This window comes from Somniosus microcephalus, chromosome 13 (genome assembly GCF_052327205.1).
Source record: "Somniosus microcephalus isolate GS21.2 chromosome 13, FLI_Smic_1.0, whole genome shotgun sequence".
Classification (NCBI taxonomy): Eukaryota; Metazoa; Chordata; class Chondrichthyes; order Squaliformes; family Somniosidae; genus Somniosus; species Somniosus microcephalus.
Genome location: NC_140999.1, coordinates 157807487 through 157828476, shown reverse-complemented (window position 1 = coordinate 157828476; position 20990 = coordinate 157807487). Strand labels below are relative to the sequence as shown.

Below are 20990 nucleotides of genomic sequence, written 5' to 3'. Positions count from 1 at the left end.
GCTGGGTGTTTTTGTATTGTTGCAGTGCTGCATTATGTTGAGTTGACTGGTGTTACTCCAGAAATTTGAATGAAGCCTATTTTGGTTTCAGTGGAATAGTCAGGATCTACTAAGTTTAACTGCAAGGCATGTATTTTAAAATTAGTGTTGAGAGGATTAGGCTTGTAAGATGCACATTCATTTGAGTCTTTGTCCTTGTTGCAGATCAATGTGAGATTGGTTAATTTGAAGGATCTAGTAGGGTGTCTATCTTGCATATGGTGAAGGAGAATCTGTACCAGTGGTGTGTTTAGGGAATGAAACTTTGTAGAATTCAGCAAGGAACCCATCAGATTGAGTATTTCCAGATTGGAGGCTGATTTACTTTTGTTATTATTCATTCATGGGATGTGGGCATTGCTGGCAAGGCCAGCATTTATTGCCCATTCCTAATTGCCCTTGAAGGTGGTGGTGAGCTGCCGCCTTGAACTGCTGCAGTCCGTGTGGTGAAAGTACTCCCACAGTGCTGTTAGGGAGGGAGTTCCAGGATTTTGACCCAGCGACGATGAAGGAACGACAATATACTTCCAAGCCAGGATGGTGTGTGACTTGGAGGTGGTGGTGTTCCCATGCGCCTGCTGCCCTTGTCCTTCTAGGTGGAAGAGGCCGTGGGTTTGGTGATGCTACCAAAGAAGCCTTGGCAAGTTGCTGCAGTGCATCTTGTAGATGGTAAACACTGCAGACACAGGACGCTGGTGGTGGAGGGAGTGAATATTTAAGGTGGTGGATGGGGTACCAGTCGAACGAGCTGCTTTGTCCTGGATGGTGGTGAGTTTCTTGTGTTGTTGGAGCTGCACTCATCCAGGCAAGTGGAGAGTATTCCATCACACTCCTGACTTGTACTTTGTAGATGGTGGAAAGGCTTTGGGGAGTCAGGAGGTGAGACACTTGCTGTAGAATACCTAGCCTCTGACCTGCTCTTGTAGCCACAGTATTTGTGGTTGGTCCAGTTAAATTTCTGGTCAATGGTGATCCCCAGTATGTTGATGGTGGGGGATTCGGTGATGGTAGTGCTGTTGAATGTCAAGGGGCGGTGGTTAGACTCCTTGTTGGAGATAGTCATTGCGTGGCACTTGCATGGTGCGAATGTTACCTGCCACTTATCAGCCCAAGCCTGAACGTCGTCCAGGCCTTGTTGCATGCAGGCATGGACTGCTTCATTATCTGAGGAGTTGTGAATGGCACTGAACACTGTGCAGCCATCAGTGAGCATCCCCATTTCTGACCTTATGTTGGAGGGAAGGTCATTGATGAAGCAACTGAAGATGGTTGGGCCTAGGACACTGCCCTGAGGAACTCCTGCAGTGATGTCCTGGGGCTGTGATGATTGACCCCCAACCACCACAACCATCTTCCTTTGTGCTGGGTATGACTCCAGCCAGTGGAGAGTTTTCCCCACACCCCCCACCCCCCAATTCCCATTGAGTTCAGTTTTCCTGGGACTCCTTGATGCCACACTGTCAAATGCTGCCTTGATATCAAGGGCAGTCACACTCACCTCGCTGCTCTTTGGGTCTTGCTGGTCAAGATTAGGCAGTCTAGTTCCTGTGAACAATTACATCAAAGTAATAAAAGATTTTGCTCCCAAAAGCAATCTTGCTTTACAGCCATAACAGTGGAGGAGCGAGACTTCTGTTCCCCAAAGTAAATTGCCTGACCCCAGATCAGGTAGTTTTCGTATTGGCACGGGTAGGGTGCCCATTGGTTTGGAGTTGGATCAGCAAAATGGGGTATTGGTGAGTCATTTGGGGGCAAAGCTAGCGGGTTTAGATGAAGACTTTAGTAGAGAAATCTGACCCTTTTATAGAGCAAGGTCAGTTTCACGGGCCAGCTCTGACTTTGAATGTGCCTGAAGCACTCTGGTGAATCCCACATCCGCTCCTGAAATGTACTATTCACTTTCATCTTTTAGGTATTTAAAATGTTGAAGCCGGTCAACATGGAATTCCCTGTCAGAATTGATGTATGCAAATTATATTGTTTCCCATCTGTATACGATAGGTGGCTTTCAAATTCTGGCTTTTTTTTATCACTTACTGAATTTCAGGAGTTTTACTGGCAGCAAGTAATATGGACCAAGCATTTTCTGGAAATAGTGACTTGACTATTAATCCATCAGAAAACTCTTGGTGATGACATACTTGCATCAAGATTACATTTTAGTCGTACTGTATATGGGAAAGCTGTAGCGTGACAAATGTTTTAGAAATGCCTGCCCTTTGTTTAATGTGAGCACATAGCCTTTATCAATGGAATGATGCAATTCACAGATGAATTTGGCAGCACACTAAAATGAGCTTTAATTGTGTAAACCTTTTCTAATAAATGCAGTGACAAATCACATAACCATCTTGCAGAAAGCATAGCAGATGGACCAGGTTGGGGGGGGGGGGAAGTGTAGAATAATTAGCCACAACAGTAATAGGTAATGTAAGATGTCTTATGAATTCAAAATCTGGTTTAAAATGGCTGACCTGTGGAAATACACCATCTTAAACTTGTATATTAAACGCACAACCAATACATAAATGCCTATTGTGTATTTTGAGAGTGAGTGTGTATTGGCTGCAGCAGTATAAAATTCACAAAGGGACATTGTGTAAGTGTCTGCAGTAGATGAGTGTGCAGTCTTGGTATTAATAGTATTTGCAGATAGGGTGGAGTGAAATCTACGTGTGTGAGAGGTGTCTTTATCGCTCTTTTTGCTAGGCTGAAGTTTGTTGCTTTAGGCACTTTCTATGTGAAAATTAGCAAAAAATCAAATGTATTTGAGTTTCAATATAATTGGGATATATAACATTGTGTAATGCAACAATTATACTGTATACTATACCCGACAATGTGGAAAACTGCCCAAGTATGTCCTGTCCACAAAAAGCAGGACAAATCCAATCTGGCCAATTACTGCCCCATCAGTCTACTTTCAGTTATCAGCAAGGTGATGGAAGGTGTCATTGACAGTGCTGGCAAGTGGCACTTGCTCACCAATAACCTGTTCACCTATGCTCCGTTTGGGTTCTGCCAGGACCACTTGGCTCCTGACCTCATTACAGCCTTGGTCCAAACATGGACAAAAGAGCTGAATTCCAGAGGTGAGGTGAGAGTGACTGCCCTTGACATCAAGGCAGCATTTGACTGAGTGTGGCATCAAGGAGCCCTAGTAAAATTGAAGTCACTGGGAATTGGGGGGAAAACTCTCCTGGCTGGAGTCATACCTAGCACAAAGGAAGATGGTTGCTGGAGGCCAATCATCTCAGCCCCAGGACATCGCTGCAGGAGTTCCTTGGGGCAGTGTCCTAGGCCCAACCATCTTCAGCTGCTTCATCAATGTCCTTCCCTCCATGTCAGAAGTGGGGATGTTCGCTGATGATTGCAAGTGTTCAATTCCATTCGCAGCTCCCCAGATAATGAAGCCATCCATGCCCGCATGCAGCAAGACGTGGACAACATTCAGGCTTGGGCTGATGTGTGGTGCAAATGTTAGTTGCCACTTAAGTACCAGTCAATGACTATCTCTGACAAGATAGAGCCTAACCACTGCACCTTGACATTCAACGGCATTACCATTGCCGAATCCCCACCTCCTGGGGGTCACCATTGACCAGAAACTTAACTGGACTAGCTACATAAATACTGGAGCTACAAGAGCAGGTCAGAGGTTGGGTGTTCTACAGCAAGTATCTCACCTCCTGACTCCCCAAAGCCTTTCCACCATCTACAAGGCACAAGCCAGGAGTGTGATGAAGTACACTCCACTTGCCTGGATGAGTACAGCTCCAACAGCAATCGAGAAGCTCAACACCATCCAGTGCAAAGCAGCGTGCTTGATCAGCATCCCATCCACCACCTTAAACATTCACTCCCTCCACCACCAGCGCACCATGTCTGCAGTGTGTACCATCTACAAGATGCACTGCAGCAACTTGCCAAGACTTTTTCAGTAGCACCTCCCAAGCCAGTGACATCTACCACCTAGAAGGACAAGGACAACAGGCACATGGGAACACTATCCTCTCCAAGTTACGCACCCTCCTGACTTGGAAATATATCCTTTCATCGTCGCTTGGTCAAAATCCTGGAACTCCCTCCATAACAACACTGTGGGAGTACCTTCACCACACGGACTGCAGCAGTTCAAGTAGGCGGCTCACCACCACCACCTTCTCGAGGGCAATTAGGGATGGGCAATATATGCTGGCCGTGCTATCGACACCCGTAGCCCAGGAACGAATTTTAAAAATGTGCAGTCAATGTACAGTATAATATCCAGTAAAGAGCAAAAGTGACAATTATCTAATACTTAGTGATTATGATTTACTGTATGTAGCTTACTGTTCTATACTAAGAAATTTGAGTTTGTCAATACCTGTATCAAACAAATTTAAAGCATTATATAAAATGAATTTCACTATTAAATTCAAAGATGAGAATATGCATCACACCATTGGCGCTTTCCAGGTTTCAAATGACATCCCTGTTGAGTAGTATAGGATACAGTTTTTAATCATTTAGTCAGTGCAGGTATAAACTGGAAAGATGAGGTCATCTTGCTCTGTTTGTTTCTTGTATCCAGTAATCATTTTATTTCTAAAATGCTAACCGAGAATGATGCACTTCCATTTGATTAAAATTCATTATATGGTGTGAAAAATGTTAATTGAACTAATTCTTCATTTGCTGAGAAACAGAGAGCCTCTTGGTATCTAATTATCACTTTTTCTCTTTTTTTAGTTAGTGCAAAATGGCTGACCAAAGGCAGCGTTCACTATCCACCTCAGGGGAAACACTATATGTTGTTCTGGGACTTGACAAAAATGCTACACCAGAGGACATTAAGAAATCATACAGGTATGTGCCTAAATAATGGAGAAACCATGATGATCTTGAAGCAAGATATCTAATTAAATCTTGTGTCGCATATGTATTGAGCATGACACATCTTTCAAAACTCACACCTGAAAGTGTGATCTGATATTACACTTCAGTGGTGTTGCATGTCAGATTATCGCACCTCAAAGGGCAAAAATGAATGTCCAGCTACAAATTTAATTTTTTCAAGGCTACCAATCCAGAATCGGAAAGTAGCCAAAACCGACCCAGTTGAATAAACTTGTGAACAGTGGTTAGAAACACAATCTATATATTTTTTTCAGCTAGCTGAAAGTTGGATTTACATCATTGAAAACCCATTTAAACAAAAATGTTCAAAATAAAATGCAGCTTCTTTCTCATGGAGATGCCTTTACAATTTGTAATGCCCTGGAAAATGGTTTCTGAGGGCTATTCTTTCTTTGGGAGCCTGAGACTTAATTTGAAGTGCTTGTCTGGTGGTTGAATTTTTGAAATGGGCTTGGTTGCCCCTTTTTGTTTTCCGCTACCAAACCACTTTCTTCCAAACCACGACAAGCCCTTCTCATCTTCTTTTTGGCTGCACCGCTGTTTCTGAAATTCTGATGACTTGACATCAGACTGACCCAACCTTGACCACCATGTTCCCGTTAATGCTCTGAGTGTATCCTGCTGCTCCCTTCAGTGATGTGTCCCTGCCCTAACCAGCCCCGAGACATTACTGTACTGCAGCTGGTTTTCCTCCTCTGTTAGGAAGAGGATACAGAGGGGGAAAGAGACCTGTAGAAAGAGAGGGTAAAAGGCAAAGATGAGAGAATGATGCAAGGCGAAGATGAAGAAACTGAGGCAAGAAGCGTTTAATTATGGGAAAGAAGCAGAGTTAATTACAGAAAGAGAACAATGTCACGACTGACCAACTATTCTAATACAATAGCAGCTTTCCCCTTGTGATGGCCACAGTAATTCAGATGATGTAATGTCATCTTTTGCTACAAAGGAGCAGCTTTGTTTAATCAGACATTTAAGGACACATGTATTGGAGGTAAATACAGGTAGCAAGATCCTGTTGGAGATTAATTTTAGGTTCGCAAGTTCATTCAAATTCAAAGCTCGGGTGCAACCAGCTTGTAATTGCCTTTCTTAATTTTTAATACTTTTGACACTTTCAAGTATGATGCATGAGTCTGTGGGTGGGGATGGAATGTGGTGCAAGTTAAGTCCTGCATCCAGTACGCAGTACCTGTCACATGTTCGAGTATCGCTTTCCTGTTACACTTGTCTGTCATGCTGATCCTGTGTATTATCTACTGAGTCTTACCAGCTCCAATTTCCATGATAAACTGCACTGTCCTCTACATTGCCACCTGAATCAGAGCTGGGGCAAGCTCTTTCCTCCCTTGCCCCAATTACCTCCTCCCTCTCCTTTACTGCCCCCTTTCTCTCCTGTCTGATTATTTTTGCTCCCAACTCCCTCCACTGCCTCTGCCCTCTCCTGCTTCCTTTCCCCCTCCAATGCTTGCACACTCCATGATTACTATTCTGAATGCTCCCAAACCCCTACCTCCCCAGTACTACCACACCTCCGGATCTCCACCCCAATTCTGAGACCCAACCACTTCCTCCCAGTGTTTACACATTCCAGGGCCACTCCCAGCACTACCAAAACCACACCGCCTTCTCTTCTACAGTACCCACAACCTATCTACCTCTTATCTATCTTCAATCCAGAACATTTCCCTGCTATATACCTCTGTATCCTGAGCTCTTAATAAGCAATAAAGTTAATTATGGAGTTAAATAAGCATAGTCACATGCCGCTGACTTATTTTGACACAAATATTATCATGAAAATGTAAGCCAAAATTGCAATTTCATTTATTAAACCAGTATCTATCATGGGCCATGATGATTTATTGTGCATTGCATTTGATAAAATACCACATCCTTCAGCTTGCCATGAGCAGCTTCATTGGAGACCTCGAGGATGGTGTTTGGGGGTGTAATGGCAGTGTGTGACCACTGGGTGGCACAATGGTTCTTATAAATGTTCAGTATGGAGACCAGAGTAGGAGGCTAAGCGGTTGGAAGAGGAGTCAGTTTGTGGAAACTTCAGGATGGGAGTAGAGAATGTTACTGTATTTAGGTTGAGTAGGAAAGGACGGGGTGGCCGGATTATTCAGGTGGTAGATCAAGTTAGAGTATGTCCAAAGCTCCAGTAATCAAGTGAAAAGTAGGGCTGGGAGTTGGATCAGAGTCTATAATAAAAGGATTGGGTTTTATATGTCATATAAGCTAGGGAAGGACAAGGGCTAGTGTAATTGGGTGGGACGTCCCATTTGGAATTGGGTATGATACCACAATTATGGTGGGAGGGCAGGCTTAGATCGAGTCTGAGGCTGAACTGATAGTGAGAGGTTGTGTTCAGAGTAAGACGAATCTGGGGTGGGGGGTGGTAAATTGTGAGGTGGGGATGTAGAAGTTGCAAATGGGTAAAATAAAAATGAGGTTGGCAGTAGTAAGCCAGAGAGAAAACATTTTGAAGTGACTTGCAATAGTGTACAGTTAAGTGCATTAGTAAGAATACATGAGATTTACAATTTATAATTTTTATAAATCTTACAGCTGTTAAATATTTACATTTTGAAAATTTACATATAAGCCAATCCGCTCCAAGAAATTTACCAATGCTTAATTGAAACCTGAAGTGTGGCAGGACAGGGAATGTGTCCACAGGCACCAAACTTTTTTTTTAAACTATTTCTGGAGATTGTGTAATGTAAAGAATTGGACATGAGGTTTTGGGCAGGTGAGCTGGCAGGCTAATAGTATTCCAGTTATATTGGTGAGGCCTGGATCAGTAAAGTGTGTAATCATTTTACAGGAAACTCTTTTTATCCGGCACCGACAGGACCGGCGTGGTGCCGGTTTATCAAAAAGTCCGGATTACAGAGAGGTATAGTTAAAAGGTACAAGAGCTCCGTACACAGCAACAAATCTAGGCTTCCCTGTTGCTTAGCAACAGGTGCAGGAACCCCGGCCACAGACCAAGCGTCCCTGTTGCTTAGCAATAAGTGCAGGAGCCCCGATTACACAGCCACAGATCGAGGAACGGCCACTAATATGAAGTAAAACTTAACCTGAACCACCTACTGAATTTTGCCGGTTAACAGAGATTTCTGGTTATTTAGGTGCCAGTAAATCGAGAGTTTCCTGTACATTGAGTCAGTCGAGTGTGTTGCTGTAACTACAGGACCGCGGTAAACATTAGAAACCACATTCTGGGTTCTGAACTACATACGAGGAACGCAGGGGTTTATTTCATTCAAAAGGATGAAGATGGAACAGTAGCTTGTTTCTGAATCTAGCCAAGCTTTGTATTTCAAAGTTTTGGGTTTGTCAACAAAATAGAGAACTTAAGCTTCTGGAGGGTGGTGGGGGTGGGTGGAGCCTGCAGGTTAAAGGAGCATGGTTGCTGTTTTGGGCAGAGAATTTCAGTCACTCATTTCTAGCAAGCTGGAAGGTGTGCATGTGCTTTTTGTTTCCGCTGCTTTTAGAAAGCCTCGTTTGTCAGGGGACAATGTAGCTTGCATTACTTTTTAACTTTGCAGTGAAAATGAACAATTAATGTCTTATGTTATGTGCTTGTGTTTGAGCAGCCAGTCTTTCTCTCTCAAAGTCACTTAATTCAAATGTTCTTCAAAAAATGTAACACTAAATTCCCACTTCACTTATTTGCTATGTTTAATTAAAGTTAATGGTTATTCAATTTTTTGTAGTACAAAAGAACTTCAAATTATCAGCAGTTTGTATTTAACATTTTATCAAGTCCTTCATGGAGTTTAACATTTAAATGAATTAACTTAAATTCCCTCATGGCACAGTTGAGAACCGTGCCTGTTGTGGAACTGAACCATACAGACTAGGAAAGTCCCAGGGTTGTTCCCTTGTCTATGCTGAATGAGTTGATCTCAGCTGGTTGGTAGTAGGTAGCATGACAAATGGCCCTAGTGACTCTAGAAAAGGGAGAGGAAACTAAAATCCCAGTGGAACTTGTTTGTGTGGACTTGACTGATGCCCCGGTGGTGGATTGCTCTTTCATGAAGAATGGGCACTAGGAGGAAGTATGAGCGGGCAGCCAGCACCTTCCGAACCACTTTCCAGCATCTTGCAGCATTTCGGGACGAGTGGGATGGATAGGTGACCATTTCACTCCTAACTTCAGAAATGTCCATTATTCCCCCATGTTAACCAAATAAAGATGTAACCGTCTTCTGTTAGAAAAGTTGCAATTTTAGTGTCTATTTTATGTAATTGAGAAACCTTTCAATTTCTGCAAAAAAAAATTTTTTAATGTGATATTAAATACTGTAATTGTTAAACAAAACACTAGGGGGTAGAATTTGCTAGCATGAAGATGTTCTTCCAGTAATTTTAGAGATGGAGTAATGCACAGTAAATTCAGTTCCATATACTGTACTTGTGTTTTCAATCTGTTTCTATTGAAATCTGGAATTGCCATTGGCTGAATATATTTAAAATGAGTCAAATATTGCAAAGCTGAGATCAATTGGAGAATGATGTGACCATACTTGGAATATTGCTTTTTAAAGTTGGTCTAAATTTTTAAAGCTGATCGTAAATAGGAACGTTTTTTCCCCCCCCTCAGTAAGTCAGATGATGTGCTGTTTTATAATGGGCCGTATTTTGCAGCCCCAACGAGTGTGTACGTGCCCGTAGGGGACGAACAAGTTCTGGATTTAGGCATGCAAAGCGTAAGCGCTTAAACCCGGAACTTGTGATCTGTCACATCTTAACAGATCCTCCGCATCCCTGGGGGAAGTGCCTCTGTGGGTGGAGAGTTGTGCTATTTGCCCAACTTCTGCCTGCTGAATGCCCATGGAATTCTTACGCCAGGTAGAAGCAGGCATAAGGTCTGCTTTTACCAGCATAAGAGTTTTTTTTTAAATAGAAAAATAAAATGTTATCGCTCATTTATACATTAAAAACCCTGTCCAATAAGGTAAGTTTATTTTTAGCCCCGTTAAAACATATTAAAATTTCAAAATTAAATTTGTTTAAAATATTTAATTAAATGGCATTTTAAATATGTAATTTTTTAATTTCATGTGTTCGTGTATTTTTTAAGTGATCCCCCTTCATACTTATGGGGTTTCCGTATGTACGCCCATAAGTATGAATGGGGATTCCCTTCTATTATTGGTTGGGCCGGCCCACTCGATCCCAGGGGTGCTTGCGAACCGCCTGCACCCCTGGGATACGTGGGCCTCTGCCCGCGCATACCCAGAGGGGTCCAGGATCGCAAGTCTCCATACTTCCTGGGCCACCAGGTAAATGTTTTACAGGTTGGAGTACAGCTGTACTCTCTAACTCCCAACTGCCTAGCCTTTGCCCCTCCATGTTTAAAAATTCATTCCCTGGATGCGGGTGTTGCTGGCAAGACCGTCATTTATTGGTCATTCCTAGTTGCCCTTGATAGATAGTGATGGGCACAACTTCTGCATCCTATTCAATCCCAAACGGAGTTTCTGACCCCATGCCCTCTCCATCACAAAGACCACTTGTTTCCACCTCTAAAATCACCTCCCTGTGCCAGTATCTCAACCCTCATTCATGTCTTTGTCACCTCAAGACTGGATTATTCCATAACTCTCCTAGTCACCTTTTCATCCTCCATGCTCTATAAACTTCAGCTTAGAATAGCGGCAGCAGAGTTTTGACCATCATATGCCAAGTCCTGCTTAAACATCACCCCTGTCTTTTCTGACCCACAGTGGCTTCTGGTACCCCAATGCCTCAAATTTAAAATTCACATCCATGTGTTTAAAAACCTCCATAGCCTCCTCCCTCCTGTCTCTGTACCCTCAGACAGCTATACAATCTCCTTCCATTTTTCTCACCTTCCCAAGCTCTGCATTCTTCTAGCTATAGCCTCTTGTGCATCCCCTCCCTTCAGCCTCCAATGGAGGCTGTGCTTTCTGCTGTCTAGGACCCATGCTCTAAAATTCTCTCCCTTAAACCTCTCCTTAACACCCCCCCCCCCCTCTTTTAACAGGCTTTTGGTCATCCCTTGATATTTCTTTCTTTGGTTTAGTGTCCATTTTTTACTTATGTCTCTGAAGCACCTCGAGTCATATTTCTACATTAAAGGCACTATAAGGCAAGTTGTTTTGTTTGTCTTTTCTCATTGTCAGTGGCACAGGACCCTGACTATACCCATGCATACCAAAGGGAAAATATTGAGGGATGTGCTCTGTTGGAAAGTAAGTAGTCTTGGCAAAAACCTTAGCAAAAAAATATCTACAGTGCAATGTAGAATTGGGTAGCACACTGAAGTTAAGAGTTCCAAAAAGGATTGTCAACATTGCACTTCAATCTATAATGTAACTTGACCTGAAAATATTTAGTATTGCTAACTAGGCTGATACAGCTCAGAAAATGTTCAATTTTTGAGCGTTCACAAAAATGAGCCACGTTTCTAACTTTTTGTTGCCTTTTTACTCAGAAAACTTGCACTGAAATACCATCCTGACAAGAATCCGGATAATCCTGAAGCTTCAGAGAAATTTAAAGAGATAAACAACGCTCATGCAATTCTGACTGATGCAACAAAGCGAAATATCTACGATAAGTATGGCTCATTGGGTCTGTATGTGGCAGAGCAGTTTGGTGAGGAGAATGTAAATACATACTTCGTCCTGTCCAGCTGGTGGGCAAAGGTGAGGATTTCTGATGGTACTGAAATATTTAGCGCAAAAAATTAAACAAACACTTTTTCCCTTTTAATTTTTACAGCATTTTCTAATCTTAGTCAGGACAGCTGACTGATAACTCAATTATCTCAACAATTTTAGTCTTCAGGAATAGGGACTTGAGCACAAATTCTCTCCTGTCTCACTGCAGTTCCCATAAGTGAGTTTCGCATCCCCTTTGAACCAGAAGCTGCAGCATCTCCTATTTTCCCTGCAGAGATCTCGTGCTCTCTAGGAGTTGCACAATTCTCATTTGTCAATGCCCTCTATACTTTATTTCTCTCCAAGCCACTTCAGAAGATGGTAATATTAACACACCGCATTTGAACTAAACTCGGGTTCGAAAGTAAATAAACAACATTTTTGATGAGAATTGAGCAAGTAAGAGACATACAGACAGCACAGGTTTTGGTAGAATTACATCAGTAATGGTCTGATTGTCTTTTCAGCTACAATCTGCCTAAACAGCAGTGAATATAGACTTCATTTGCTACCAGTATATAATTCAAATTTTGGATTCTGTTCCTCTCTGGTACTCTTCTCCTGTTCTGTATTGTAGTTCAGTTACGGAGTCCCACACACTTAAATGTCTGATTTCAGTGAATTACTGTAGGTGTGAAATAATGTGTATTGATAGTCTTAATGGCTCCTCTGGAATATGTCATTTAGACTGAATGAACAACCAAAATGTGGTGTTCACATCTTCCGATCAATATCATCCTGCCTTTATAAACACAATTAAAGGAACCTGGAAATCGAGCACAAAGATCACCTTCCAATGTTAGACTGAAACCAGGCAGCCATCTTAAGCCCTCCCTGCTTTAGCATTAAATTTATTCAGGGTGCAAATTATTCCTATATTTTTATACACCCTGCTAGTCCTGCTCATATGTTGCACAGTGACAAGACAATGGAATTTGTCGCAGTTTGTAAGTGCTTTACAGCTTAAAGCAGAAATATATTGTGGAGGATTTGTTTTCCTTTCCCTCTGCTCTACAGCTCCTAACCCCTTCTGTCTCTAATATATAATTGGGAAAGATTGGAATTTGTTGGGCAAAAATCCTGAGTTGCTTGCACCTCCTGAAGAAATCCAAAATTTCAAGCAAGGGTATTTTCTGGCATCTGCCAGTTACTCATTAAGCATCTTTGTCAAAATGGAATGGCTATCCTTCATTTCCAAATGCTTACTGAACTTCCATTCATTACTTAATCCCACACATGATACAGTAGCATGTTCTTTTGTAAAGACTCAAACTTGAGATAGTATACAAAATACAAGCTTTTAATACAAGTTTTAAACTTTTTTAGTTGTTTACTGGTCAAGGGTATTTTGAATTAATAAGTTTGATTTTACTAAAAAAAAAAATCCTTTCCTGCTCCCATATCCTCTTCTTCCTCTCCCGAAGACATTGACTCCTGCTGGGATACGGTTACATAGGTGCATGTAACCCTCTGCTACTTCACCCAAATGCTCATTCTAAATAGAGTTTTGTCAGTCTACTCAATTAAAGAGGGTCTTCAAAGCCAACACCTACACTCATGCACTTTCTAGCAAGGGTCACAGATGGAGGCCAGTAACATGACTTATTTATTTTTCCTTCCTGTGTCCAGTGCCAATAAAGCCAGTTGTGGTGCCCTTACTGCCACCTTGGGTGAGATGAGCTGACAGTACAAACCAGGACATTCTAGTTTGCCGCTCCATTACATGCTGCCTTTACCAATTGCAGCATTAGAGCAGCTGGATTTTGCATTTTTGAAGTAAATTTTAAAGGCTAGTATTGGACATTAATGCTGTAGTCTATTTCATATTGACTGCCTCTGTTGGAATCGCTAATGCTTAAAGATTTTAACCATGCAATCGAATATACTTAAACTTAAATTTGCTCTATTTATCAATAGTACCTGTGTTCTGGGTAACAACATAGCCTTTGGACAGAAATAGATATTTTAATAAATGTCAATTTTCTGTCAAAGTTAGCTGAAGACCATTGCTGATATTGAAAGTCATATTTATTGTAATTATTATGCCTAATTTGTACTTTGGCATTAATAGAAGATCAATCGGTCACTTCTCCCTGCCCCCACCCCGGCACTATCCATATTAGCTAGTCATTTGATGATCAATAAGTTTCTATAGTGAGTAGTTTTGAAATGCTTTGTCCCCATGTTTGTTTTTTCACTTTCTCCATTTCCTGCCCTCTCATTCATTGGGAGAAAAATTAGCAGAATAGTGCAACAGTCTGCAGCATATTGCTCAGATTCTTCCCATTAAGTTTCTTATCTGTTTGTCTCTTCCCTGCCCCGCCCCCCCCCCTCCCAAATCAAAAAATTGGCAGTGTAGGATTTTAATCACTGCCGATCAGTTGTCTGAATTTAGGAATGATTTATATTTGAAGAATGTTATTGATTGTTTTTTTTTTTTAAAGTGGCTCTATAAATGTGCACATGTAATTTTTATAGAATTCTCTGGAACTTTGCACTACAGGAACATTCAATGAGCAATTAACTTTTTTAAAAACCTAGTTAAATTGGGCTATCATCTGTTAATGACGATTTTTTTGTAACTGCAGGCTTTGTTTGTCTTCTGCGGAGTGATTACTGGCTGTTACTTCTGCTGCTGCCTCTGCTGCTGCTGTAATTGCTGCTGTGGGAAGTGTAAACCAAAGCCTCCCGAGGGGGAGGAGCACGAGTATTATGTCTCGCCAGAAGATCTGGAGGCACAGCTACAGTCAGACATAGAAAGAGGTAAATGGAATATCTAACTTGCACTATGTCGGACAAGTCTTTCTGATGACGAGAAAAAACTTAAAAATGCCTAAACTATTACATCAGCTAAAAAATTAACTAGTTTCATGATAAACTTTTTTTTTAAAATTATTTTAGCCAGACCCTCAACAGAAAATATACATAATACAATATTATTATATTGAATGGATATCTTTATAAATACCTTGTTTATCCCCAGTTGTGATGCAGTCCATTTATGAATTCTGCAAATCATGTGATAGGACCTGGGAATGCAGTGTTTTATTACGTGAATGAGTTATGCAGATCAGCATTGCCAATATATATGCTTGTCTGTCGCATGTTTCCTAGCACTGCCTCGGATGCTACTGAAGTGTTCAGAAAAGGTTTTGTTGCAAAAATTCTTTGAAACAAGTTTTAAGAGTTATAACAACAACAATTTGCATTTGTACAGTACCTTAAGTATAGAAAAACATCAGAGCCTTAAGAAAATAATCAATGAGTTTTCCAGTCTCCTGGCCAATTTTTCCCTCAAAATCACCAAAAACTGCTGTGAGATCTTGCTGTGTGCAAAAGAGCTGCTAAGTTTGCCTATTTAGCAAGTGTCTGCACTTCAAAGTAACTATGTGAAGTAACTTGGGACATCCTGAACGATGTGATAGGTGTTGTGTAAAAGAATGAGCTCTTTCAATATGAAACCAAATACTGCCTCAAATCAAGCTTGACATTAGAACATCCTATTTCCAACCCAGTGAAATGTACGTTTTGCTTAAACTTGCCTGTCATCATTGGGCAAGGTTCACTATTCTTAGGCAATATAGAAATGTATTTTGCATTACGAGGGGAAGAAAAAAGTTATCCACACCAGTCCCATCTGTCAATCAGTCAAGGAACAATGTGAATGATGGCCAGTCATCAATATTTTCCCAGCTGACATGGTGTGGAGGTGGGGGAAGCTGGGAAAATATTTATACATTCATGAATCAGAAAACCAATGAAAGCTCAGATACAAAGTGGGCACTGAGCCACTTATGTAATGTTCTTTCACGGTGCCTTTTTTCCCCAACTTGCAGACTTAACTATGTTAGAGATTCTCACCATCAGAATCCATTTTTTAAATCCAACAGTTAGAAAAGAATTGTATTTAACATTCATTTTTGTTTTGGGCAAGTGTTGATTGTTGTGACATGCTGGTTTGGAGTTACTGGTGCCATATGTGAGAACTGAATTATCAGTAGAGATACTAATAAGTTATAAACTCAAGGGTGGTTCAGCATTTTGTGTGCTCACACAACTCTACAATAACGTGCTGCCTTTGTAAACCTTCCAAGTCTGTACTCCCATTGATGACAGTTGATTCGTAATAAAAATGATTAAATCCTGTTAATTTAAAAACAGAGGAGTCTGATGGTTAGTCTGACACTAAGATTTACTTCAGCTTATTGAGTGACACTTTACACAGCTTTCCATAAATGGTGTTGATGACTTTCCAATTCCAATTCCAAGCAGTATATCTTCCAGAGGTAGTACATTTAAATAGAACTTGTGCTATACTTCTGTTGGACCGCAGAGAAAACAGGCAACCATTTATTGTAGTTATTTACTGTAGCCACTTTGAGAAAGCGTACATTTTAGCAGCTCTGACATTACTGTTGCAGCATTCAAAAGAGAGATTTTTTTTAAAACCTGCAGTAAAAAGGGCAACATAATAGTTTAATTAAATTGGCAGAACTGTTCCTCCTGAAGATTACTAAATTCAGCACAGTTTATCTCTCGTTGCACTGTCCAGCTTTTTCTATAGCATTTGGTCCATACTAGGAGGTCAACATAAGCGAAAATAAAAGCTTTCGTCGTTGGCAACCAGTTTTGTGCACCTAGGTTTACTATAATTCTATTCTAATTATATATAATAAAATAATGGCTTGTATTTTCCGATGCCTACGGGTGTGTACGTGCATGCGCTGAAAACTGGCATTTCCGATCTGTCAATAATGCTCTTGGCCTGCCCTGGAGAAGGGCCTCTGAAGAGTTCCGCTTTCTGGGGCACCTCCGCCTGCTGAAAACCCTTAGAAATCTTACACCTGGTAAAAGCGGGTGTGAGGCCTGCTTTTACCAGCATAAGAATTGAAAAAAGTAATTAAAAAAAATTTCACATTTATAATTTTAAAATACTTTTTTTTTTTAAAAAGGTAAGTTTATTTTTAGCCCTGTATTTAAAAAAAAACTCATTTTTTTCAATATTTAATTTTTGTTTAAAATATTTAATTTATTGTAATTTTAACTCATTTTAAAAATGTGATGGTTTTTTAAAACTTTTTATTTAATATTTTACTGTGGTTTTTGGGGTGATCTCCATTCATATGTTTGACAGGTCTGTCTGTCAAAAGTATGAAGGGAGATTCCCTTCTATTGGCTGGCCTGGCCTACGTGATCCCAGGGACGCTTGCAAACTACATGCACCTCTGGGATACGTGGGCCCTGCGCATTTTGACTTTGGAGAAGCCCAGGAGTGTAAGGGAGCCCTCGGGTAAGTTCATAGATTTTTTTCCAATAGGAGGCATCTGCACGCAGGAAGCCTCCTATCGGAAATTACGGGCCATTGCCATTTTCACTGCTATAGCTGTAGTTTAAAAAATATATATATTTATTGTGCCTTGACCTGTTAAACTAAGTCACATCATGGGCATGTAAAAACAGTAAAGTGCCAACATGCCTAAAGGAGTACAGACCTTGTTGTTTAATAAATCAGCCATAAATTTGTGGAAGTAAGGTAAATAAACTTAGAAACTGTGTTGCATCTTAGAACTAGAAACTGGCTACAAGTGATAGTCACTTGTAACTGCTGTATATTCAATACTTTGACCATAACTAAATGTATCCGAGCTATGAGCATGATCTTTGCTAAAAGACGGTGTGAAAATTTCAACTGACACTGGAAAATTCCATTTCACTGCAAACTGCTGACACTGTGATGGTTTAATTCACTTCGCAGTAGACTTATGGTTTGCATAAATGGTTTTTCTAAGTTTCAGAGATGCCTGGAAATCTAATTCCTCAACCTCTTGATGTTGAATTTAATACACTTTTTTAATATGAAGAATAGTGCCCAAATATCATGAAAGTATCCTGTCCAATCGTTCAATAATATAGTGCACCTTGACTGCAGTGGAACTTGGGACTTAGTAGTGCACCTTAGCAGTGGTACTTGTCATGCAATAGTGTTCCCACTTATTGGAAGTTAGGAATAGCCAGGGAAAAGGAGAATTAAAAAAAAAGCTTAAATACCATAATTGAAATGCATGATTAGCTGCCATAGAATATGAAAAAATTCCATTGTTTTCTGCATGTAGCTTTTTTTTTTCAAAACTTGTAATCACAAACGTCGGCTCCTATTTTGAAATGGGGCAGACAGACGGAGAACAATTGGATCAGTGCATGTCACAGTATTTCAGCAGCTGCTGTCTCTTGAGCAGTCATTCATGAACACTTGAGTCTGGTAGTTAGTGTCATTCCGCATCTGTTATCTGTAAAAGAAATCTTCACACAAAAACCTACTGTATACACCTCACTGGTCATTCATACATCTGAACATGAAGCAACATTCAGAATCCTGATTAATATAGTCACAATAGTGTACCTGTTGAAGGTTTTTGTTACAGATGGTACATTTTGTCACATGGGTCTAATTACAGGTGTACATTGACATGTCAAGGAGAATTCATTTGATCAATCAGTATCCTTAGTGGCACTTCTTTCCACATAGCTGAAAACCAGATTGTCTAAAATGTATTAATCACAAAATATGAATTCTGCAGCCAGTAGTTCTTTGAATACAGACTTAAAATACATTGTCTTAAATTTATTCAAAAATTGAAAAATTTCAGAGCAGCGGTGATCTTGGTGCTGTAGGGCAGTGCTAATTCACAGGTTGAAATATTTTTGTAGTAGCTGAAGTATAAGCACAATCTAGAATGTTGACTTGTCGAACAGACCATAGAATTCATAGCTTTTGAAATTACTCTTAGTTTCCTTGAAGTTATAAAAATATTTTGTTTAGTCCTGTAAGCTCCTTGTGGCTATCATAGCCCAGATTTTCCTACAAGAGCGTGATTGGTGACCTACACCATAGATTTAGCCATCTAAGATGCCCATCTTGCCCTCAACTTATTCCATATTTTCCTACATTTCTGATTTAGAATATGCTGCAGTGAGCATGCGAGCAAATCCAAAACTGCACATTTTTCCCAGCGATTTACCAAATATATTCTGCTTTTCGTTCTGTTTTTCCACATTGCTGGAGCAGTGCTCCAAGCCGGGAAGGACTCCAGGAGGTTTACAGGTCATTCAGGGAAAGGGGTACATTCAATATATCCATGTAGCTTATACTTTCCTTTCTACTGGCAAAATTCCTACTTTATACTGGTGCCAACAGTAGCAAACTTAACGATTCACCACTGGTAAGACCCTTTACTGTACACCATCAGAAATCTAAGCTAGTAAAAATGCATTTTGGCTGAGTCTTGGTAAATTTAGACATTATCAATAAGTTTGTTTTTTGTTTTTCTTTTGTTTCAAATGTATTCAAATTCTTAAATTTAAAATCTGGGACCCAAAATTAAGCTGCTTTTCAGTGAATGAAATGTGACACTGAAGTATCCCTGAAGAAAATAACATAATTTTGGCTAAGGATACATAAAAGATCCAGAAAGAATATAGTCTTTGAAATTAGTTTAAAAAATGATTGGTTATTGGAGTGAGTTTGTGTTGCCATGTAATAAAAAGGGTAGAGGCACTGGAGAGGGTGCAGAGAAGATTTACAAGGATGATGCCAGAAATGTGAGGGTATACATATCAGGAAAGGATGAACAGGCTGAGCCTCTTTTCTCCCAAAGAAGGCTGAGGGGTGACCTAATAGATGTCTTTAAAATTGAGAGGTTTTGAAAAGTGGATACAGAGAATATGTTTCCACTTGTGGGGAAGAGTATAACTGGAGTCCATCAATGCAAAATAGTCACCAAGAAATCCAATAGGGAATTCAGAAGAAATTTCTTTACCCAAAGAGTGGTGAGAATGTGGAACTTTCAACCACAGGGAGTGGTTGAAGCGAATAGTATAGATGTGTTTAAGGGGAGGTTAGACAAGCATATGAGGGAGAAGGGAATAGAAGGCTATGCTGATAGATTTGGATGAGGAAAGACCAGAGAGGCTCGAGTGGAGCATAAACGTCGGCATGGACTGGTTGGGCCAAATGGCCTGTTTCTGTGCCATATATCCTAAGTAATCTTATGTTTTCTTTTTGCAGAGGGAGACGGAGCAATTGTGGTGCAGCCAACATCTGCCACGGAAACAACCCAGCTGACCAGTGACAGTCACCCTAGCTATCACACTGAATGATTGATTTAACTAAACCAAGTTTGCTCTTGTAATTAAAAATTATATTTAAAATTCATTTCAACACTGGGCTAGTTCAAGCTATAGATAGGGAAAGAACTTTCACAAGATTGTCACGATGAGAGCAGCCACCAACATTGAAGAGACCACCTTCCCTTTATCTTGCCTTTTGCCACTGTACGTCACCTTCATAACAAAATACTGTAGTGAGCAGTATGCCATTTAACACTTTTTTTTTAAATTTGAGTTATATATTGTAAGGTGTGTATGGACTGATGTCATATAATTTGTTGATTGACAATAGAACCAGTGCACATAAACAACCAAAATAGATACAACTAGAAACTCAGTGACAATTATGCTGTCCTCCTTTTGTAGACTCTTGCCAAACATGTGTTTTTTTTAATGCTTTTTATTTGTTGGAGCGGGTAAATATGGCCAACAACTGTCTTTGCCATGATATGTTTTGTGCTCAAGATTCGAGGAATTTTGTTATGCAGTCAATTTGTTTGCAACAGGAATTGGTGCACCATCTGTCTACCGAAAGGAACTTTCAAAATTCTAAAATCAGATGCAGGTCAATATTAAGGCCCAAAGGAATACTGAAGCCCAGTGTTGGTATAATTCAGTGTGGTATTTTGAGACGGTGTCTAGCTGCCCGTTTCTAACATTCATGTAATACTCAATTCAATAACTTCTCGGCAAAGTATGGACTTTTCAATAGCTCTGCTACAAGCAAGCATACACACAAGAATCAGGATTGTTTTTGAAAAGAAACTTAAATATTTCTGCTTTAACACCTGAAAAAATAGATCTGGTCGTATCTGTGATCAGTTAACCAGTGTAACCAATTGTGTGTATGTGAGAAGAGCAGATGTGGGGCAAGGTTTATTCAAAAAAAAAAAAAATTGTTTACATTTTTTTAAAATTCAAAATGATTAGCGTTTCTGGAAAATGATTCTGGCATGCACAGTTCTTTTTGCTCTGTGGTTTCCTTGTTTCATTGAAGAAAATAAAAATGCTAAACGACAACAAATATAACGCATGCAAGCACGGTATTTGTACGTCTGATGTATAGTACTACAGCACACTCTGTCTCTGAGGCAAGTTATTTGATCTAATTTTGTTATGAATGTTTTCAAAAAAAAAAAAAAATGATTTCCTTTTTTTAAAATGTAGAACTTGTCTTGCATTTTG

General features: G+C 40.2%; 1 protein-coding gene across 4 annotated transcripts in view; it reads left to right on the top strand.

The window, feature by feature from the left end:
- LOC147108704 (dnaJ homolog subfamily C member 5) overlaps nucleotides 1–20658 on the top strand; it is a 51020-nt gene extending 30362 nt beyond the window's left edge. For all 4 annotated transcript variants that reach the window (XM_086005447.1, XM_086005445.1, XM_086005444.1 and 1 more), the window contains 4 exons: nucleotides 4771–4887; nucleotides 11411–11624; nucleotides 14228–14402; nucleotides 19705–20658. In XM_086005447.1, the coding sequence (XP_085861573.1) occupies nucleotides 4781–4887; nucleotides 11411–11624; nucleotides 14228–14402; nucleotides 19705–19796 (588 nt within the window). In that variant the 5' untranslated portion in view covers nucleotides 4771–4780 and the 3' untranslated portion in view covers nucleotides 19797–20658. The remainder of the gene's footprint in view (nucleotides 1–4770; nucleotides 4888–11410; nucleotides 11625–14227; nucleotides 14403–19704) is intronic.
- Nucleotides 20659–20990: the final 332 nt, after the last annotated feature.